The 24462-nt window shown below is 36.9% G+C and overlaps 1 protein-coding gene across 2 annotated transcripts; it reads right to left on the bottom strand.

Moving 5' to 3' along the window:
- Positions 1–226: 226 nt before the first annotated feature.
- Positions 227–24254, bottom strand: cep131 (centrosomal protein 131). 2 transcript variants are annotated; one of them, XM_052570370.1, is made up of 27 exons: positions 24096–24254; positions 21621–21809; positions 20999–21093; positions 18272–18383; positions 17961–18088; positions 17510–17614; positions 17188–17364; positions 16939–17041; positions 16618–16734; positions 16086–16239; positions 15879–15976; positions 15623–15802; positions 14802–14993; positions 14588–14725; positions 14333–14458; positions 13359–13475; positions 12616–12645; positions 11177–11279; positions 10189–10390; positions 8841–8948; positions 7874–7991; positions 7127–7201; positions 6151–6293; positions 5502–5679; positions 3990–4186; positions 3791–3851; positions 227–3676 (listed from the first exon to the last, which is right to left on the bottom strand). In XM_052570370.1, exons 2-27 carry the CDS (start codon positions 21807–21809, stop codon positions 3605–3607), a joined length of 3318 nt encoding a protein of 1105 aa, XP_052426330.1. In that variant the 5' UTR covers positions 24096–24254; the 3' UTR covers positions 227–3604. The 2 variants fall into 2 exon arrangements, with proteins under 2 accessions (XP_052426330.1, XP_052426331.1); XM_052570371.1 differs by lacking the exon at positions 12616–12645.
- Between the last annotated feature and the right edge of the window lie 208 nt (positions 24255–24462).

Below are 24462 nucleotides of genomic sequence, written 5' to 3'. Positions count from 1 at the left end.
AAACAAGATTGCAATAGCAGTTCAGATGAAACTTGGAAGTTCATTCCATCAGTGACTGTGGATCAACTTGAACAGAATAGATGGACAAAATGCAGGGAATAAGAAGGCAAACAAAATGCACCAGATCTAAATGTTGTCTGGGAAGTTGGATCTCTCAGGGAGTGGACTTCGGAGAATGGGAGAGATTATAATTGATGGGTATTGCAAGAAAAATAAGTCAACAAACTCGTTTTCAAGATTTATTATCGTACTGTGGAGATTCTTTTCTTCATTTTTCGAAAACACAGCTATTAAACTTGGAACAAAATACAGGATATGGGTAAAATAATCAAATTAAGAGCTACACGTTAAAGGCCACATTTAAATTACACTTAGACATGCAAAAAAACAAAACCTAATTTAACCATGAATAGGAAAAGGGGGAATGATATCAGACATTAATTAAGGTAATAAAAGTAGTGTTTTTTTTTCAGACCACAGTTTCAAAAGGCCAGTAAAATGGCGACCGGCGCTTGGCTATTAAACTCTACACTCACAAAAGAATAGTTCACTGGCATGAGTGGGACTGAGAAACTCTGGCCATGCCAACCACGCTGCCATCTGAAGGTGAAAAACAGCCAAAGACCTGCATCTGCTGCCAAAATGGACTTCTAACCTTCATGAAATGCATTTGAAACATTCTCAGAATGTTCTAACATTTTGAACCTCACACTGGGCTTCTGATCGAATGCATCCAACTGACCTTGGATACACACGCACACATTAAAATGTGATGTCAACAGGTGACTCATGAAATTATGCCTCAGAGAAATCTCAGTATTTCTGCTTGAGCCGCACTGCAGAGTCTGCGGTGTTCTGCTAGCGAGGACAGCTTGAAAATGAGACACCTGATCCTCTCATTAGAGAACAGGAATGAGGCACTTTTCACTCTGACCTTTTCGATGTGGCTGCGTTCACTAAACAGCTCACACATCAGGAAGAATCTGATATACAAAATCCATCAAAAAATGGTACAAGAAAACAGTTTCACATTAGGAAGTAGCTGGTCACAACCTCGCTCACGCTGTTCAACTTTAGATAAGTAATTTAGTTTGGCAAGTAAATCAACTTCTCTAACAAAAGTTTGTTTTGCAGATAAAGAGAACTTTTTATAAAGTAGTTCTCTTTGGTTATCAAACCTAAAGTTGCCCAATCAGATTAAACATCTGGTTTGGTTAAACATTCACTGCTTTTCTGGCTTGTGTCATTATTGTTCAGTTGAAAGGTTTTAGAAAAGTCTCCTCATAAAACCAAAAGTTTTGCAATAGAAGAAAGGAAGAAAAAATGTAGGGACTTTATAGCAAGAAACAATGGAGACTTGTGAGAGTATTTAAGCACCTCCCCCACTCTGCCACCCCAACCCATGCTGAACTGCATTGGTCTCTGTTCCTCTTTTGGACAGACCACTTGGTATAGAATATGGAGAGAGAACGAGAGAGATTGGAGGCCTTTTAGCTGTGCTTTGAACCACAGAGCCAATACCAGTCATGCTACATCTCCCCCAGCTCACTGTAATTTTACCAAGAAGGAGGTTCCTGGATCAACATATTGGTGTTAAGCCAGAACAACATTCATGTAATGTAAAAATAACTTCCAAACAATGGACTACACCTAAATTCAAAGGGAAAAGATACATTGATAAAAGCTAATGTTATTAATAATTCTATTAAATCCATCTGGCTGGTGCTGATCCAAGATGTTTTGATCTTTCCAGTTGTTTGGGATTTTTCCTTTTAATTATTCATTCAGACCAATGTGTGAATCAATGTATGCCTTCAAATAAAATTTTTATAGTGTATTTTACTATAGTATTTATAAATATTTTTTACCGAATCTCTTACTTTTTATATATTTTATGTTTGTCATGTATTTATAGCTTTCGTAGAGTTGTCATTTATTTCAGTTTTAGTAACCATAGTGCTTAAAAGACAAATTATTTTATTTCAATGTTATTTTTAGTTCAATGACTGGAAATTACTTTAGCTAACACTGCTTGCAAGCAACTATTTAACCGTGTACGATGATTTAGGAACGTCCTACTTGGTAAATCACAGTCACTGTGTGTAACATCCTGTTGAACCCAGTTCTGCTTTTCCTAAATCATAAACACTGTCATTCTCCTAATTTTCTATCCATCTGATATTTGCATCTACCCAACTTTCTACATCCATCTCAACTCAACCTCAACCAGGTCTCTCACCTCAGTTTGTGCAAATCAGCTGCACATCGTAAGAGCTGCTCAACTTACTGTCAGTCCTTATCAATCTAAAGAGACACTCCATACTTATCTTCACCATCTACTGCTTCGCTGTCAACAAACCTTCTAAAATCTCTATAGTCTAGCTGTTCTGCCATCACTTCTTTGATGTCTGAACTAGAACTGGGCCTCACTGTGGGCTCTGTGTGAGCATGTTTGGGTGTCCTGGGGGCTTCTGGGACATCTCCTGTAATTTAGAGATAGCCCAGAGGGGTATCGGGACAAAAGGCATCTGTATGCAACACACAAAAGGCAGGGGGAGAAGGGATGTTTGTGTTGGTGGGGGGTTAAGCCTCTCCTCTTTAATGTAAAGGGTTAACTTCTCTTCTCGATTTTATAGCCTTTGCCTCTCCCACGTATCCTGTCCACTGTACTCTCCACCCATTTCCCTAATTCCAGTGCTGGAGAGAGACGGGAAGAGGGTAGGCAGTTACAGAAACATCTGGAGTAGTTTACTGTGAATGCCTCTGTGACCAACAAAAGCTTTCTTTAAATGCCTTCAACTTCTTGGATGAAACTCACAAAAGCATGCAGATGTTACCCCCGAATCAAAATATGAAATGTAAAAAATGCTATTTTGGATAAAGAATTTTAGGACCATTTTGCATTGTCAGTTTCCAATGCAAACGTCATCATTTTCTAACATTTGAGGGTTTTGCAAATCCCATTAAAATCTCAGTTGTGATCCAATTTCCATTTTTATTAAACAGGGCTTTAATACAAGCATAAATAACACAAAAAAAAGAAAAAAAAAACGTTGTATAAATACAATACTTAAATAATATATATTTTTTTGCAATATACAAACTGTTTATTTTTGCTTAATTTAAATTTAAAGACATTTCTTACTTACATATTTTGATTATGGGGTGAAATATGCACAAGTTTATGGGACAAGGTTTTATGAGATTCAACATACTAGATCTAAACTCAAGTGAGAAGATTTATTTTGTATTTTTTCTATGCTTAAATTAATTTGGCTGTGTGAAACCGGTGGCTGAAAGGAGTCTGTAATTTGGTCATATCCATGAAAGAGAGACCCACAAAAGCTCTCCAAGAATCTCGGAGAAGATTAAATTCCTCTCTCATTTCTTGCCTTGTTCCCATGGGAATGCCAAAGGCCGCCTTTCTGGATGAGAAGTCTGGTGGAACCAAAATGTCGATCCAGAATCCATCAGTTCATCCAAACAACCAAAAGAAATAAGAGAAACCTGACAAATAAAATAAAGAGTGAAAGTTTCTTTGTGCAGGAGGACGGTATGACAGAAGGGAAGGAGATTTGGGGGTTTCAGTGCCCTAACTTGTCAATCATTTCCCTAACAGCTGTTTTCTCTGCTGTTCCAACAAAGACTCGAGATGATCTGCTCTCTTGACAGCAGCCTGAAAGAAAGAATTACAAAAACAAAAAAAGTTAGTTTTAAATCAAAACATGTACAACAAGCAATGCTTTGCCGCAACAAGCAAATACACTAAATCAGATTTGTTGCAACTTACCTCATGCTGCTTGCGCAGGTTATTAACAGTCTCTTCCTTCTTCAAAATAGCGGACTTCACTCTACAAAAGAATGAGACCAGGAACTCGCATCAAGCATATATTAAACACCTCACCTGCAGCTTTAAATCCAAAGATAATCATTTTACAACAACTGTTCTACACAAAGAACTAAGAGGAAAAATACTCTTCAATCCTGACCTTTGATGCACCTCTGCAAGCTCTTCTTCTTTCTCTCTTGTCACTCGCTCCACCTCTAAACGGAGTCGTGCCTTGGCCTCTGACACCTCCTTCTTCATTCTCCTGTTCTCTTCCTCCGTCTCTACAAGCCGTTCTGCAAACTCTTGTCTGATCACTTCTGCTAGACTGCGGCGCTCATCTGATAACTTATCACGGGCCTTTGAGCCATTCCATAAAAACAGACAGAGACAAAGCATGAGAATGGAAGCCGATTAAAAACCCCCGGAAAACAAAAACACAAAATGATTCTTTGGAGCATAAATCTCATGAAGCAATTTTAGCATTACATCACTTGCTCACCAGTGAAAACTCTGCAGTGGATGGTTGCCATAAAAATAAGAATCCAAACAGAGGTTTAAAACATCCAATAATCCACATGACTCAAGACCATCAATTAATGTCTTGGAAAAAGAAAAGCTCTGTGTTTGTAAGAAAAAAAAAAAAATCCAAATTCAAACCATCACTTCGGGCCAAAATAAAAATTCATAATCCATAATAATGCTTCATCCAAGTGGATGAAGTCTCCTCCTGTTGTCTAACACTAATAATTGTCACATATTGTATGCTTATAAATGCTACTTAATCAATGCATATTTCTCTCCTGATTCAGACAAGATTACGTTTCCACTGGACGAAGCATTATTATCGATTATGGAATCACATTATAGCTGGAAGCAACGGTTGGAAGTTAAAAACATCTTAAGAATGAATTTGATGATTACAAACACACAGCTTTTCACTTTATAAATTAATTGATACATTGGCGTTAACTTTTGATGTTGTTAGCAGCTGTTTGAACTCTATTCTGACGGCACCCATTGACTGCAGAGGATCCACTGGTAAGCAATTCATGTAATGCTAGATTTCTCCAAATCTACTCAGATGAAGAAACAAACTACCCTACATTTTAAAAAGTAAAATTAAAGTGAATTAGAATTTTTTGGTGAACTATTATTTCTATTTTTTAAATAGGCTTCACTGATTTATGAAATCATTATAATTGTAGGATGAAATATAAATACGAAAATCACACCTGTAGCTAAGTGAGGAATTCATCAAACCACAATAAGTAATCCATTTTCACACTCTCATTGACACTCAGGTGTAACGTTAAACAGAAAGGGTCAAAAGTTTATCTCACTTCCAGAAAAACAAGCTGCCTAGCTTTTTTCCTTTAATCTAATCTCTTCTTAACTTACTGAACTACAAGTCAATATTTTTTTATCAACTCAAAGTAACGGTTTGTTACAGTGTTATCTGTATTAAAATCAAATCTAATAATTTATACAGTGCAGTTGTAATTACTGACTGTTATTGTTTAGTATATAGTTAGCACCAATTATTAATAATTAAAATCTTTAGGGAGATTCCCTCTCTACCAAGGATTGTAGACATAGCCTGTCGTTTTATAAGTAACCTATATGAGCTAATGAGTGTGGACAAACAAAGCAGTGCCACCATAACGACGGTCACCTGGGTAATGTCGCTAATCTCCTGCTCTCGTTGTCGTAAGAGCGACTGCAGCCGGAGGAGCTCTGTCTCCATCTCACTGTGTTTCTCTCTTATCTCCTGCTGTTTCTGCAATGCTGCCCGCTCCGAACGCTCCAGATCTCGGAGCTCAGCCTCGTATTTCTCCCTCAAACGCTTTATCCTATACAAACATACACATACCATATGAATTTACATTCAGTTTGAAAAAAAAAACACAGTGCTGGGTGGGCTTAAATGTGAATGGCAGTACACCCAGAGTGCTAATTTTCTAGAAAGAGCTCAAATGTGGCCCACAAGTATTAGTTTTATTCAAAACCTGCTGAAAGTTTACAGATGGCAAACAGGATGCAAAATTTAAATTTGAATGAAATCTAAAGAAATCAAAGCTAAACACCAGTCTTGAGTGTCACATGATCTTTCAGAAACCATTCATATACTGTGTGATGAAGGTGTAAATTACAATAAATCATTTTACAGAATACAGTACATTTTTTATTGTAATTTTACTCATGCACTTACTACAAGCAAATTGGTCAGAAGGGAAATGTGTAGAAGTGCATGTGAGAGGAACTGTAACATTCTGTGCCACCAGAGACATTAAAGGTCACACAAAGAGGAAAGGGAAGCACACCGGTTGTCAGATGCTCTCTCACACTCCTCTCTTGCCCCTCTAGTCTCCTCCTCTAGTCTCTGAATGGCCAGCTCGATCTCTTTGTCTCTCCCTCGACGCACTTCCTCCTTCAGTTCCCTTTCTCTGCTCAGCAGCCATGCTTCCTGAGAGAGTAAACACAGTGTTCAGAGAGCACCACAGGGACTTTTTACCTTTACATACAGTTGCAGTTGTAAACCTCATGTGACTTTGTTAATACAGAGATATTTCACAACATTTGTTTCACCCAGAGGTGTGTAAACACACTAAACCTGAGAAATTACAGCAAGCAAGTTACTCGGTTACTACATTTAACTCTTGCTGACAATAGATAAGATTATAATAAAGCTAAAATACTAGTTAAATAGAGTAAATAAAAAATAGAATAAAAACTTTAATGCTGTAAAATATTATTACAATTTAAAACAGCTGTTTTTGATGCTCAAGAAACATTTCTGATCATTATCAATGTTGAATACAGCTGAGAAGCCTAATAATATTGTGGCTACAGTGATAATTTTTTTTACTTTGATAGATTTTAAGTTCAAAGAAACAGTATTTATTTGAAACAGATTTATTTTGTAACATAATACTTTTACATTACATCACTTTATGGATGTTTAAAGCCATACAGTATACATTTACAACATTTAATCTTAAAAACTTTTAGAGAAGTGTAAATCATAACTCTCATATCTGAGAGTCTCAGAAAGCAGAAGTGAGCACTATGATGATTGTGTAATTTAACCCCAGTTGACCATAACTGTAATACACTGAGAATTTTAGATTTACATTTGGCCCAAAGATGTGCTTACACACAAACAATTCCTCTCAAATATGTATTCTCTCACTGCAAACATTAACTATAAAAAATATGAATCCAAAAATATCCACAGAACCAGATAAAATATATAAACTCATTTCTGTTTGATAGACTTGTGAAGACACAAACACGTACCTCTTTTTTCATATAATTTTCTTCCCATGTCTGTTTCTCAATCTCAAGTCTTTCCTTCAGGGCCTTTATTTCAACCTAATGTGAAATACAGCCAAAAACACAATTAAAAAGAACGAGATCATATTCTATATCACCACAAAAAAGATGTTTTCATGTGACCTCTGCAATCATTGCACCATCAAACACATGTACACATCTCTAAACAGACAGCCAAAGTGAAAAAGAAGGAAAAAAAAAAACACTGTCTGGGTTTAGATGATGCATGGAAGGAGGAAAAGATGACATTTCCTGAAACCTTTAAAACCGGTTAGTAAGTTGCAACACATTTACTTCTGGCTTCCTGTTCTTGTTAATAGTTCATTTATTAAGACTGAATGCATCACATTTTAATGTGTGTATGCCATTTCATTGGTTGTCAGTGCTTTGTATGACTCTTTACAGTGTATTTTTTAGGCATTGCTCACAAAAAGTATTAGTAACACAACAAAAGCATGTTATCTGATGTGGTACATTTTCTGAAAATCATGCACACAGCTTGAAAGTGTTCACCACAAAATGCAAGTTCTCTCATTTATTACTTGCCTTCATGTCCTACCAATTATGACAAACCTACAAAACTGATTTTTTCCACACAATAAAAGTGACCACACACACCCACTTTCAAAGAATTAGGGTAAGTAAAATGATGATATTATCTTTAATACATATTTGTATGTACCAATATGAATAGATGTGCAAGTGTTTTACCTGATGTCGTCTCTCCTGCTCTTCTCTGCTCTTCTCCAGCTCTTCTCTCAGTGCTCTTGCTGCCAAAGAGCTGTTCTCTTCCAACTGCTTCCTTAAGTCCTCAAGCTCAGAATGCTGCCTATATAACACACACACACACACACACACACACAAAATTCCATTTAGTTAAAACTTAACTTTCATCTATTCCCTCTTTTTTTGGACACTCAAAACAAAACAAACAATTAATTTGACTTGATTTATCTAATATTTCTCACATTTATTACTCAACTGTCATAAATCTGAATAACTTAAGTCATGTTTGCTAAGAAAGAAAAGCTAAATCATTTTTTTAGGTTTTTACTGAAACATTGGATTTAAAAAAATATATCAATTATAATAACATTAAGACACATGGAAGCTTCTTTAATTATTTTAGAAATTATTTGCCAAGACTATTCCTAGCAAGAAACATTGTTCAGTAATTTGACCTTAAAAGGTTTCATATGATGCCTTTTTAAAAGATCATTATTTTGTGTATTTGGTGTAACAGAATATGTTGACAAGCAAAGTCAGAATTACCTCCTCTCCAAGGTTCACGAAACGGTTGTCTATAAAATGCATTGCCGTTCTTTCGTTAGTAATATTAAAGATTCCTAACTGCATCTACTTTCGGAAGGCCAAATAAAGTGTTTTGCTTTCACCTAGAAACACACAGCATCTCCCAGACATGGCTGCTTCAACACTAACTGTTTTACTGAAACCACGCCTTCTTTCTTTTGAACATTTGAACATTACGCAAATATTTCCACAAAGTGATGTAAACATGTGGGGGCGTGTTTAAACGGCAGTCTTAACTTTGATAAAGAATATCTCTTTGGATTTGAGACTTAAGTCTTTGCAACTTTATGCACCAAGAGCTTGTAACACTCCAAAGAGAAAGGAAAAATTGAAATCACATCCCCTTTGAATAACCTTTGAGCCTGACCTGGCTGCCAGCTGTGTGATTCGCTCTTTCTCCTCTGACACTTCTTTATACAGACGTCTCCTCTGCTGCTGCAGTGCGTTCTCCTCTTCCTGCAGCTGTTTCTCAAACCTGAGACACAAACACTGTTATCTTCTCAGTTGTACACAAACTTTCACTGAATATGTTTTCTTAAAATTTAATGCATGGGAAATTAACACTTCATTCTTGTTTTATATACAAGGATTGTATATAAAGGATTCATTTAGTTGTGCCACTTAAATAAAAGCCAATGACAATGCAAAACCCTTATCCACATAATACCAACTATAAACACGGAGCAAGAGGTGTGTTTGTGTACATTTTGGTATTGATCTTGGTAACAATAAAGACTTGGATTTGGGCGATTTTTTTTTACCTTATAATCTTTTCAACCATTATCTTGCCTTATTTTTGTGAATAGGACACAATGGTTACATGAAAACTTGTACTCAGCATTCAATTTGGGAATGCGTTTGTCCCAATTATCTTATTTACTTAAAGTAAAACAGTGGAAAAAAACAATGCAGGCATGTGCAAATTAGTGTTTATACTATTTTTTTCCCTGCACACACAAAACATAGACACACTTTCCCATCTGCCCCGCTTTCTTTCATACAAACAACCAAATAAACACACATACTCATGTTGATTTTATTATCCCCTATGAATAATCCACAATTCTACCACAAATCAATCAGAGACTTTTCAAATTAGACAAAGCTAGTGTGTAAGGTGTGTTCAGATTGACTAGACCACGTTTAAATTAAAAGTTAATTAAATTTATGCATTTAGCATTTTTTTACCTAACAATTATAGTTTATAATAAATGTTTATAGTGGTTTTGTTTTTTATGGATTAATTCAGTTTTTTTTAGGAAACAAAATTTTTGTTCGTGAAATGAAATGGGAAATGGTGGTTCACGGTTATAAACCAGAAAGAAAGAAAAAAGTCCTACTTCAGCTTCATCTTTCAACAGGAAATACACCAACAGAAAATAGAAAAAGTTCATAGTACAGTAGGACTAGTCTAAAAAAAGATTCTATTAAAACAGCAGACACTTTAGTCCTCTTTGGGATCACGAAGTAAATATGTGTGTGTGTCTGTGTGTGTATTTTCAAAAGCAGTATTTAGCTTTAAGACCATGTCTAGTCAGCTTCCTCTGACACTTTTTTTCCATTCCAACAGTTTGAACGTGTTTGTGTTTTCTGTGAACACATCATCTTGGCTGTCCGTCTCTGTAACTGGTTTGATCTCGGATGAACAGATGTGTATTCTGTGAGCAGATGATTCTGTGCACCGGACACATGTGAGCATGTAAGGGTGTGCGTACCTCTGCTTGGCTAGTTCTCTCTCTCTCTGGCACTGTTCATCTCTTTCTCTCTCCAACTGCTGTCGTAATTCCTCGGTCTGTCTGACGTAACGTTGGGCGGCCCTCTCGTCTGCCTGAAGCAGCTCTGCCTCATGAAGAACTCGGAGTTTCTTCAGCTCCTGCTTGTGTTTGGTGATGAGCTTCTGAATCTCTGGCTCCAGACCTGAGAGCATACGGGAAGAGACAGTTATGCAAACATTATTCAAAACTCACAGAATTGTTTGCAAAAGCACTGAAATAAATCATAGAAATTCCAATGGAATTCAAAGAAGGAAAATAATAAAACTACTACTGACACTATTCCATGATGCAATGTTTGAACTGAGGGGATCCAAAAAGTTCACAAGGAAAATCTAGGATTTCTGATGTCAGTCTTCCAAAATGAAAGTTTTTGGTTTACAAAATATTTGCATATTTACTGTTTATATTCATTATGTATTTATAAAATAGATAGTAGCGATCCTTGATTCTTCTGTGTGTTGCTCGGCAATAACTTTGTTGGAACCACAACAGTTTTTGAGGAATACTGAGAATACGGTTTTCATTTATATCATTACAATTTACTTGTTCTGTTTTATTCTGTGAAACCTTACTACTTATATAAAATAACCGTTTTATAAAAGAAATAAGCCCCATGAAGACTTGGTTTACAGTGAATTTCTAACAGCTAAGGGGCGTACATTATCCATTATTTACTGTAGGCTACCACAAGCCAGTTACGCAATTTAACAAAGGATTTTGGAGAATGTTATTACATTATAAGTCACTTCATTGTTTTCTTAATGCCTCAGATATAAAGCATAAATGTATGACACATTTTGGCAGCTGGGTTTATAGAACCGGGCAGGCTGGGCTGTAATGGATATTGTTGAAGGGTGTGGTGATCTGATTCCAATCAGAGAGATGTGGCACTGGTGTGAACAGACGCTTGATGTTAGACTCTGCTGACCTTTTACAGTGATCTCCTTGATCTTTTTGGTCTTCTCATCAATCCATTTCTCCCGGCGGATCTTTTCTGTGGCACTCATTAACTCTTTCAGCTTCTTAATCTCCTATGTGGAGAAGGAAACAGAAACAGAAAGACAAATCCTCAGTCATGGCATGACACTATGTCTAAATGGTTACTGTAAAGGAATATTTACATAAAAGTGGAAATTTGTTGTCATTTACTCAAAATCATTTTATTCCAAACTTAGATTTTGTGTTTTAATGTAACACAGAAGAAGAAAATGTGCAAAATGCACTGGCCACGTTCACAGTCTAATTACAGTGTTATGGTTTCTAGTTTTCAAAGGTGCTGTGTGTAGGATTGAAACCGAGTGGTTGAACTAGGTATTGCAAAATATTGGAGAGTTTTATTTTTTAATTTTTTTATTTTTTTTACCCGGCCCCTCCTCCTCAGACTTGACACACTCAGGTTGTCAGATTGATGACAACAACAGGAAGGTGCGCACTTGATGATGATGAATGAAATTAAATAAGCTGTGTTTTCCACCAACTGGCAACACGTGGTGCTGAAATACAACTGGGTAAACTGGTAGTGGGCGGGTTTCACAAACCAAAACAGAGACCGACATTTTCCACATTTTCAAAGGAGAATAACTGAATATAGCATTGTTTTTCAGATAAACAAGTATGTTAACTTAATATGTTTGCAGATATTTAAGAAACATGTTATGGCATTTTTATTTTTTAGTATAGTCAAAATCCTACATACAGCACCTTTAAAAAGATACAAAAACACCATAAATCTATCATAAATCTAAGTCCAAAGTCACAGGATAGCTTTGACTGAAAAACAAAACCATTTGAATCTTAAATGATAAAACTTTTTGTTGGATTTCTGCATTAAAATGAATAGAATTTAAGTCAATTTGATAAAATAAAACAAAAAAATTATATATATGTATATAGTAATACAGTATAGTTAAATGTAATATCGACCCATGGCTCTCTGTCAAATTTTTGGTCACACTTTATCCAATTCTTGCTATTAACAAACTATTGACTATGACTTCTGCCTCAGTAAACTCTTAATTTGCTGCTTATTAACAGTTAGTAAAGTAGTTTTTAATTGTAGGTATTGGATAGGATTAGGGATGCAGAACATGGTCATGCAGAATGTGCTTTATAAGTACTAATAAACATCCAATTTAACATCCTACAGCAGTTTGACTAACTTGGAAATACTCTTGCTATTACAGTAAATCATCAAAAGCCAGCAGGCTACTTCCTTGAGGTTAAAAAAAAAACAAAAAAAAACATGCAAGGTCAATGGCTCCAAGCAAAAACGGAAAGTCTGTGAGTCAGAGTTAGATAAGAGAGGAATAAAAGAATGGAAATGACAGAACATGGGAGTGATGAGGGGTTAGATAGAAAAAGAGTTACCTCACACATGGGACCCAGAATTTGCCACACCTACAGGCAGACAGAAGGAAAGATATCGAGAGAAACACACAACAAATGCAGAAAGATAGAAACAGTTAGCAGTGGCAATGCAACACGGCACGTGAGCATGCACTTGATGTTACTTTGCACATACTCAAGCTTATGTGCAAAGATACAGTAAATGACAGCAGCAGAGAAAACCACAAACCAGTGAAAACTATTTCTGGGTAACACTTTAGAATAAGGTTCCATTAGTTAATGTTAGTTAACTACTTTCGTTAACATGAACTAAGCAAGAACAATCCTTCTACAGCATTTATAAGTCTTAGTTCATGTTAATTTCAACATTTACTAATGCATTATTTAAATCAAAAGTTGTGCTTGTTAACATTAGTTAATGCACTGTGAATTACCATGAACTAACAATGAATAACTGTATTTTCATTAACTAACATTAACGAAGATGAATAAATACAGTAATAAATGTATTATTCATTGTTTGTTCATGTTAATTAATACATTAACTAACATTAATTAATGGAACCTTATTCTAAAGTGTTACCCTATTTCTGTACTGTAGAAACCAACACACAATCGCTACACAGGCTTTAATACACTTAAAGCAGATATTTAAAGCTTGATCGCCCCCTTGTGGCCAAAGTTGTTGCAACAATTTTGCTCAGACCTCCTCAATCATATCACCACAACACAAGCATCTCAAACCATGAATAAACTGAACTCACCATCTCATGTTGCTCCTGCATCTGAGCAATCTTCTTGGTGTATTTCTGATCCACCTGCTTGAGTTCTCCCACTACTTCCTCACAACGTTCGCTCAGGGCCTTTTTGTCATCAATCAGCTGAGAGACAAAGAGAGAGACACATTAATATATGTACAAACTCATCTACTAGTTAGACATACACTACCATTAAAAAATTTGGGGTGAGTAGGATTTTTATTGTTTAAAAAAAAAAAAAAGTTTCTTATGCTTATCAAAGCTGCATTTATTTGCTAAAAAATACAGAAAAACACAGTAATAATGTGAGATATTATTGCAATTTAAAATAACGGTTTTCTATTTTAATATACTTAAAAAATATACAAATGTTGGAACAGTTGTGCTGCTTTTTTTTTGGAACCTGTGATACTTTTCAGGATTCTTTTGTGGAATAAAAAGTAATGAATAAAAATGCACACTGACTTTTTGTTTTTTATTTTTCAAATGTAACTTTTTTCCCCTTGCTGAATAGAAGTATAAATTAAGAAAAAAAAAATGCTAGAATAAATTACAATGATTTCTGAAGGATCATGCGTCACGAAGACAAAATGGTTGATGAAAATCCAGTTTGCATCACAGGTATAAATTAAATTTTAAAGAATATTAAAACAGAAAACATTGTTTTAAATTGCAAAAATATTTCACAATATTACTGAAGTTTCAATCAAATAAATGCAGCCTTGATAAATATCTTAATGAATATGTACACACACACACACATATTCAAATGTTTGGGGTGTTTGAGATGTTATTTAAAATGTGAAATATTATTATAATACAAAATTACTTAATTTTTTTACTATTTTAAAATGTAATTTTATAATCTGCATAAACTAGGAAAGCTTTTTAAGACAAAAATATCAAATAACACTCTATATAGGTTGTTGTCTGCTGATATCTGGTGTTTCTATGCAGTTAAAGTATGTTCAGATCAATACCTGGTCTATAAACGTCAAGTGTCTCTGTATCGTAGCTTCATACTGCTGCTTCTGTAACTGAAAGGTATGATTAAGCTCTTTCTCAGTCTCCTTCACATGCCGGATTGTCAGCTCCCTCTGCTGGGTCTACAAACACACATTCACCTTTATATCAGTCTCAGACAGCACTATTCATGTATCATCTGTTGCATATTGCACATAAACCTATGCAACATCATTGGAGGTTGAATGTGTAGAGAGTTTTGTTTGTTTTACCAGTGCTGTCTGTAGCATATTGACTGTGCGTTTTTTCTCATCCAACTCCAGTTTCAGTCTCATCATAGAGCCGGTGACCTCAGCAGCTGTGGCTGAGGCTTGTTCCACAACTGCTAGATCTTCCTCTGACAACACCACCTACACATGAATATAACATTCAGTGCTGATACATCATAAAAACCTAGCTTCATATGTTCAGTTCAGATGTGCTTACCTCTCTGTGTGATCCAGAGGTGACGGAGCGTGGTCTCTCCTGCTCGGACTTCTCCATCTCATCCAGGAAGCTCATAATGCTCTGCAGTTTGGCTTCTGAAAGCAGAGCGCCCCCGTCTGGTAGAGCTGGAGTCTGACTCAGCTGCCTGTGCCGTTCCACATTATCTGTTGTCAGGGAGTTAGAATCTCCATCCTGAAAAAATAAAAATGCATGTGAAAGTTATCCAACCATGGAAAAAAATATTTTTATTCAGCAAAGATAAATTCCTTTATCCTAAAAGAAAACGTATCCATTTCCACAATTTCAAATAATAAGAAATGTTAGAATGATTTCTGAAAGATCATGTGACATTGCAGACTGGAGAAGCGTCTGCTGAAAATTCAGCTTTGCCAGCACAGGAATAGATTATTTTAAAATATATTAAACTAGAAAACAGTTATTTTAAACTGTAATCATATTTTATATACCGTATTTTCCGGACTATAAGTCGCACTTTTTTTCATAGTTTGGCTGGTCCTGCGACTTATAGTCAGGTGCGACTTATTTATCAAAATTAATTTCACATGAAACGAGAGAAATGAAACAAAACATTACCATCTCCAGCCACGAGAGGGCGCTCTATGATGTTCTTGGTTCTTAATAAATGCGACTTATAGTCCAGTGCTACTTTTTTCCACATCATGACGTATTTTTGGACTGATGCTACTTATACTCAAAAAATACGGTAATATTACTGTTTTTAGTGTTTAAATGCAGCATTGGGGAGCATAAGAAATGGTAGTGTATATACAGAACTGTATATACTAAGATAAGTCAATCACCTCATCAATCCACGAATACTTGTCCTTCCTGTAGCTCTTGGGCTCTGACAGTCTCTCTGGTTCCTCTTCTAAGAGCTTTAGTGTGTCCAGCAAGTCATTCAGAGTGGTTTTTGACTGTGCTCTACTCGATGACGCCCCCTGCCGCTGATCCTCCATGCTCACAGACCTCTGGAGGATCTCCTGATGGAATCAAGTGAAGTGATGAGAAAAAAAGTATTTTTCTTTTTTTCACAAATGGTTTGTTGCAAGACGCTACCTGAGAACATTGAGATCCTCTGCATATAGAGCCTGCGGGTGACGCAGCCCTTAGATTCGTCGTATCATCCGGATCAGGCACCACGTTCATATTAGAATCTGAAGAACAAATGCCAACCTTTGTGACTAATCAACATGGATTTTTATGACTTCAGGGGTGAAATGTAACCGCTATATGATTTGATCAGAGACCCAGAACAGTGCATACCTGTGTTCTTAGCCTTGACGTCAGTGGGAGAAGTGGGAGAACTCTTGGTGAGCTTTTTACGCCCCACTTTCCCAGCGTGTTTTAGTGCCTCTACCTCCTCCTCTGCGATCTGCTGTACCTCTGCAGCACGCTGGGCTCTTTTCTGCTGAAGCTCCTGTTTTGGATGCACAATGATGCACCAGTCAGAAAACAATGGCAACACAAACTACAACAGCAGTGCAAAATATACAACCGTTCAAATGTTTAGGGTTAGTAGGGGTTTTTTTAAGAAAAAAAAAAAAAATCTCATGCTTATTAAATCTCAATGCTGCATTTATTTACTACAATTCAAAATAACAGATTTTTAGAATAAATATATTTTAAAATGTAATTTATTCATGTGAAATCATTTGATTTGATGCTCACAACAGTTTTTTACTTTTTTTTTTTTTTTAAGTATTGCCTTCTTTAAAAACATAATACATTACTGACCCCAAATGTTTTACCCATAGTGTATATTAGTTCTGTATACAAGTTCTGATCCATATTATACCTGAATGGCGCTAAGTCGAGCCAGACGAGCCTTCTCTTCCCTGATGCGCTTTCGATCATCTTCTTTCTTCTTCATTGCTTCAGTGGTTTTCTCCTCCTCTGCTCTCTGCTCCCTCTCCTATGAAAAATACACCAAATCACCCATAAGCATGGGAGCTATACCTTTTAACAGACAATAACAATATGCAGCCTATGCTGGTAGATACTGTAACTACATCAACTGGAAGCAAAAATAATCTTTCTACATCGAAGGGCATTCAAAATACATTACGTTATATTTTATGATTAAATATTTAAGTCCTCCTTAGGTGAAATACATTACCTTCTTTTTGGATGCAAGGAGGTGTTTGATTGTATTCTCATTGGCTCGGCGACGATACCATCGCTGGATGGTAATAGCAGCATGGTTCACCTGCTGAATATATCTGTAAAAAAAAACAAAATTGTAAACGTTTAACCATATACAAAGGCCATTTAGAAACAGTTTGAAATGTCTCAAAGGTCTATCAAACACTTGCAAAGAGATGACCACGATTGGTGGGGAACAACAGAGGGCTGGAAAACTGCTGACCTTTCGGCCTCCTCTTCGGTCACCTCTCGTCTGCGTGGCTGACCTGGGCTTCGGGGGCTTCGGGGGGCGTTGTTGTTGGAGCTTGATGACGCAGAGGAGAAGTTCTTCTGAGACTTAGTAAGAGAACAGCTTACATCCAGAGCCACGTCATCATTTACGGTGGCTTTGATTATGTTACTGTAAAAACAGAGAGAGGGCGAATACTGTAAATGTGCAGGCCTGGAAACAGCAGACTCAAGCAAAATAGAGCTTTATTTAGAAGACTTGTGTCTAAGTTTACTTCACACAGCTGTGTAATCATTCAGCGTCATAATGAACCTACTTGAAGGAGGGTTTCTGATTGGAGCTCTTTGGAGTGAGGGGCTTCTCTGAGTGGTTATTATGGAGGATGGTGGTCACAGAGTTACCCACAGCTGCTTTATTGCTCCTGAAAGTCAATGCAAAGACATTCTAGATATTCATATATATATTTTTTACAAAACACACACATGAACACACACACACATATTCTTCTTAAAATCGTGAGACACAGGAATTTAGTCAAGTGTCTCAAAACGTTTGACTGGTGGTGTATATTTTAAAGCCATAAAACTGAAAGGAATCTAGCGCCAGCTCTCCTCCCTACAGCAGACTAATGCTTTGACTGACAAGAACAGAAAAGGCTTAAAGTGAATCGGTCTCCCCTGACACTGTTCTCATGGCAGCAACATAGTTTGGAAGCTACCCATTAGGACACAGTAGGGCCTAAGCCGTAGGAGAAAATGGCTTCCCACCTGTTGTTGGCAGTGAAGTTGGCAGCCAGAGAGACGCCGGCTTCCCTCTTCTTCATGCCTGTAGGAGAATCCATACTGCAGGTACTGTGAGAGCTGCTGGGCACAGGAAATGCTCTCGGCTGGTCATCCTGGAAGCAAGACATCGGTTTAAACCGAGATCAAGCAAAAACATCTTAGCACTGTGTTAGGGCATCCTGTACTCTTAAGTTGTTAAATCAAGTGGGCAAATTACCCTTACAAAAAGTTATCATAGTGCCCTACATATAATTTACAAGTATAATAAAATAAAGTGAAGAGGAGTTGGACATTACCAGGATGTTCCAAGTAGTATGGTCTTTGGACGTCTTGGAGAGGCTGGCCAGTTTTCTACGTCCATCAGAGCTGCTGTTGAACAGAGCCAGGAAGTCTTCTGTGTGGCCTTCACTGCAATCAGACGCAGAGAGAGAAAGACGGGAAGGAAGGAAAGACTGAAAGGTCAGAGTATTACACACTGAACACACACGAGGAACATATAAACACAAGACTAGACCAATAATACCTCGGATACCATTCAAGTAGTAGTAGTATATATTTATTTAATGCCATGTCAGCATCTTAGGCTATTTTAATTGCAAAAACAAGAATAATTTATTGTATATAATAAATATATATAATAAAATATATAGTATAACAAATACAATAAAGGCCATCAAACAAACAAGTTTATATTTCATTAACATATTATCTTTTTTTTTTTTTATTCTGGCAAAATTATTCTAAACTCTTTAAGTGATTTCACTTAGTTAGGCTTGGGGTCTGAAAGATTTTTAAAATGTATTGTTATTAATCATATAATTAATTCTGTGACGGCAAAGCTAAATGTTCAGCATCATTACTCCAGTCTCCAGTACTCCAGAATGATCCTTCTGAAATCATTTTAATGTGCTGATTTGGTCCAAAAGTAGCATTTCTTCTTATAAACTTTTTAATGATAGATATAGGTAGCTTATTTATGACATAATTTTCAAGATCCTTTTAAAAATAGTTCAAAAGACAGCATTCGTTTAAAAATGTATTTATCTATTTATTTGTTTGTAACTTTATAAAATGTTTCCTTTGATCAATGTAATGCATTCTTGCTGAATAAAAGTACACACACACACACACACACACACACACACAACAAACATACTGACCCCAACCCTTTGAACGGTATTAATCCAAAAAAAATAAATAAAAAAAGTAAAACTTATGGAAAGAAAAAAATATAGCATTAATAAATAAATACTTGAGACGTTTGTTCAAATGCAGTTGAGAAATATAAGGAACATCTAGTCTATGTTTCCCTTCTTTAAAACAAAAATAGCTGCAAATCTACCTCCAGTAAAAACAACCAGACTATTTAGGCTAAACGTATCAGATGAGCATATATAAAAAAAATTAAAAAAGTTTCCTTTTCGGAGGTGACAGCAGCTGCACTGGGTTCACAGCAGAGGAATGCTTCAGCAGAGGCTGATTTTAAAGGGGCAGATGTCCATAGGCATATGGCAATCACATCCCTCTGCATATAAATTGCATAAAAAGTTTAACATGATGCTTACCCCTACATCTGACCCTCTGGCATCTGTGCTAGCAACTTCAGTATGTATATGTGAGTGTTTTGGGGGTGTAAGCGGTGCCTAGAGTCAGCTGGTCTGCTGTAAAGCAATTCAAGAAACTACACATTACCTCTTTTTAAGTAACTCAGAAGGGAAGAGAGGTCACGGAACGGCAGTTATTAAGCACAAGGGAAGGGGGGAGGGGTATTAGGTCGTTCCTTCATTTAAACCCCCTTGTGGCATCCCAGGATGCAGTGGGATGGGAGGGCAGAACTGGCAGCTGCCGGACAAAAGAATTTCAGCGTGCACACTTCTCCTTTCACCGAGTCCTCATTCGAGTGAAACCGGAGACCCTGGCTCCTCTTTTGACAAAGCTGAACCCAGCCCCCTCTTGCTTGGCATGTGCTGCAGCCGTCAGGCTACAATAGCTATTGTCTGGGGAAACCCCAAATCACTCAACCCCCAGCTGTTGCTGCTTTAAGGGTATAAACCCCCCAAATTTTAAGTTTAGGAGGTGATCATCCAGACATACCACAGCTTGGGTGAAGTGAGTGCATGCAGGCATGTGTACAAGACATGTACATGCACAAACATGCCATCATTATTTTACTTTAGTTTTCAGCTAACCTCTCACTCGCATCCCTTGGGGACAGTCCATTCTCAAAGTCTGAATAGGACAGCTGGCACATGTTGATGGGTGAATCTCACAAAAGCATATCCTTTTTCTCAAAAAAAAATAAATGCAAGAAATTAGAATTAATTTTTTACAAAAAGACCATATAGAACCAGGTTTAAAATAGTTCCATTTAGGACTGAGATTTGATCTGATCAATGGAACAGTATTTTAATTATAATTCAACAGGTTTTCCTCTGAAATTCACTTTACTGTATTGCCAAAAAAACAAAAACAAAAAAAACTATTTATTATTATTACTATAATATAAACATATACACCATTTCTTGTACTTATTTTAATATATTCTGATTAAAAATTATATATATATGTATGAATGTAAACATCTTATGTTTGTGTTAGTCCCCATTAGATTCTCAAAATCTAATAAAGTATTTTAAACCGTATTATGGTAAATAAATATTATAATACAATGCTTTTTATAATGTAAATCAGCATAAACTACAGAAAGTACACAATACCATACAAACACCATACAATTTAACAAATACCTATTATTAAATATTATATAAGAATGTTTACAAAATTGACGGTAATGAGAATGAGAAGAAACCATTTAATTATTATTAAAATAATTAAGTTAAGAAAATTCAAAACATATACTAAAACAGGATTAATTTGATCAAACAATTTAGATTACATTTTATTATATTTATTTAGGTCAGCTGGATCTGATCTTTATAAGTTTTGTATGATTCACCAGCATCAACACCAAAAGAGACAAACTTTCAAAATGGCATGCAAAGGAATGCCAGATGGTTCTGTACCTGAGGCTTGTGTTGGCCTGCTGGTTCACCTGCGTGGTGCTGTTTGACCGACGCAGGTTCTTAATTGCTCGTGAGCTTCCCAATCCAGCATCAGCCTGCCAACAACAGAGAGTGCAAAGTAGTCACAATACTAGGCCTACAGTTATGACATTGAGTTCAGAGATAACCAATGCAATTTGATGTTATTGATCTCCAAACTGCACAATAAACGGCTTTTATTAATTTGTCTGTTCTTACACCAAGTCACTGTAAGGCTTCAGACATTCCAAAGCTTCAAAAACTACATTGTTCCACAAAAAAATTTAAGTAATGACCGAATTTAATTTACTTTAAACAAAGAAAGAATGGAGTCAGTATAATGAGAGCCAAGATGTGAAATATCCTATTTTGCATTTGTCTAATTCTTAATAATTGAGTCTCAAAAGGCAAAGACAACAACATGCATATCAGAAAAGTTGCCTTTATGACAAATGCAAGTCTCCAAGTGGAGATGCTGGTGTAAATAGTCCAGTGTTGTGCTTTAATTTACATGGTTATCTCATTAATAAAGTATAAAGTGCTTATACAAGGGACACTAACTACCATCTTCATGATCATTACACAATCTTCTAGCCAGACTCACCAGTGTGTTTCGCTTCCCCCGGCCATCACTGGCCACAGACACAGAGATGGATCGAGAGAAGTGTTTTCCAGGTGAAGCGCTGCTGGGTCTGCGGCCCATTGTGAGCTGAGAGCCGGTCAGGCTGAGGTCCAGAGCGTCTCCAGCTGCCCCTGTCTGGACGGATGCGGATGGACTGCGAGTCGTATGCATCTTAAACCGATGGACACAGAAGAGGATTCAGTCATAAAAAAAAATAATAATAAAAAAATCAAGATACAACCACCACAGGGAAGCTCTTGTCAGGATTCCCAAAACTTTGTGACCAATGAATTTCCATGATCTTTCTAATTTTTTAGACATTACCAAATAAGTATTTAAACAAAACTTTGTATATCTACACTGATGAAATATTTTACAGCTGAGCATAACCAGATTTCCCAGCCCCAGTGTTCCATTGGCATCTCGATTACATTTCTAGATTTTCCATCTCTGGATCAAGCAGGGATAAAACGGTAATTAATGGCAGGCAGTTTTTTCTGTCAACAAAATACTGTAAAAGATGCTGTTGAACGCCACAAGTAGGTGTGTTTCTATGGTAACAAATTCAATGCATATACACTTTCTATCATATATCAAATTTCCAAACACTTTTAGGGTTACCTAAATAGTTTACAACATTCTCCAAGTATACTGAAAATAATAAACATTCAAATGAACATATAAATAAATCCTTAATGTAACAGTCTAGGTCTTTCAATCATGATGATAATCTACAGTTCAAACATGCAAAAACAAAGACATTTAAAGGAACACTCCACCGTTTTTTGAAATAGGGCTTATTCACATTATTTCCTACATTTAGATAGGTGGGCAAATGCATTTTTGTGTCAGTGCATGCATTGTTTTAGTTTGACTGGGTCGCCGTTAGCTTAGCTTAGCACAATGAATGGAATCCTTTGTTGCCAGCTAGCATGGCCTGAGTAAAAGTGATAAAAAAAATAAAAAAAACCCACCTAATTACTTCTTGTGGCCTGCGTATTCACAACGAATACAAATAGCGATCCAGATTAACACTAGGCGATTTCCTAGGCAGATATTGACTTGGGACTATATTATGGGGAAGCACAGAAGAAAGCACTGCTGCTTAGGCGAAGCACTGCTACTTCGGCGCAGAGATATCACGCAACACATGAAATCCCACGACTTCCGTCAACATACCGGCGTGAATAGTAGCTGTCTGGCTATTTTCCTTACAGTACACGAATGGCGATGAACATGGCTGATTTTGAGAGAGACGAAGAGGGTGACTTCTCAGACAGTCAAGAACCAGAACCATACCTATTTGAACCAGAGTTTACAGAAGACGAGCTGCGTGCTTTGGAAATAGAACGACAGTAGGAGACTGCGGTCAAGCCAGCCGCACTTCAGAAAAACACCGTCAAGCCAGCCGCGAGTGAAATTTATATGCGCGTGTATTAGTTGCGATCGCTCAACAGCCTGAGGACGTGAGGATGAGAGCCAACATGAACTGGTGGTGTGAATGTGGGGGAATATGCCAATCTATGCCGACGGAAATAGAGTGTCTTTGCTGTAGAGAGTGGGACATGTTTTTGCCATTGATGACCAGGCTCAACACGTCAGATCAAGATGAGCGTGCCCGAAGTTGTGTCACATCTACAGAGGATTTCACGGCGCTGATCTGATCCATTCTGCAGTACTCGATTTTTTTTCCGGTGTGACAAAGTGAACTGGAAAAAACGCCCCACGCCGAATGGACCAAATGGACAGCTGTCCACAGAGTAAGTGATTATTTTAATCATGACGCATGTATAGATCGACCCATATTATACCTGTATTCACATAGAGTTGATGTTTTCATGTGTTGCGTGATATCTCTGCGCCGAAGTAGCAGTGCTTTCTTCTGTGCTTCCCCATAATATAGTCCCAAGTCAATATCTTCCTAGGAAATCGCCTAGTGTTAATCTGGATCGCTATTTGTACTCGTTGTGAATATACGCAGGCCACAAGAAGTAATTAGGTGGGGTTTTTTTATTTTTTTGATCACTTTTACTCAGGCCATGCTAGCTGGCAACAAAGGATTCCATTCATTGTGCTAAGCTAAGCTAACGCCGACCCAGTCAAACTAAAACAATGCATGCACTGACACAAAAATGCATTTGCCCACCTATCTAAATGTAGGAAATAATGTGAATAAGCCCTATTTCAAAAAACGGTGGAGTGTTCCTTTAACATCAAAGGCCTCCTTCGGCATCGGCACAAAACTGATGAGGGTCAGTACACAATACACTGACTTTGAGAAACATGCACAAATATAAACAAAGATGTTTAACTGCATTGTTACTGTGTTCGATATCAAAGGATTGCAATACATTGGTTCAGCTATGGCGAAACAGCCTTTCTTGCACCACTTCTTACTAGCGTCACATGATAAACACGACGAATACAGCAGGATTAAACTGTCAATGCATTGCTTACCTTCACTAAATTGTCCACATCAGTTGAAGAAACAGAATTTATCCAAATAAGAGCGACGTTATTTGCGTTCGGAGCGTCTGACAGTGATTACTCATCTGTCTCCAACTCCACAGCGCAACATCTTCTCATTGGCAACCAGAAAACATACAGGAACTCCGCCCATTGAAAGTTTTGATTGGTGGATGCCGGAGCATTCTAGTGATCTGATTGGCTGATTTGGTGTGTCTTTTAACTGATAGCTGAAAGAGGCGTGACGAAAAGGCAAGGTTGGTAGGCGTGCTGCACCAGCGGCAGATGTGGCGTCTGTGATTAATAATAATTTAAGACGACTTCTTGTGTGAGGGTGTTTTAAAGGTGACAAACTAAT

This window comes from Carassius gibelio, chromosome B12 (genome assembly GCF_023724105.1).
Source record: "Carassius gibelio isolate Cgi1373 ecotype wild population from Czech Republic chromosome B12, carGib1.2-hapl.c, whole genome shotgun sequence".
NCBI classification, from domain to species: domain Eukaryota; kingdom Metazoa; phylum Chordata; class Actinopteri; order Cypriniformes; family Cyprinidae; genus Carassius; species Carassius gibelio.
The sequence above is the reverse complement of the archived record's forward strand: the minus strand, read 5'-3'. Positions and strand labels throughout refer to the sequence as shown.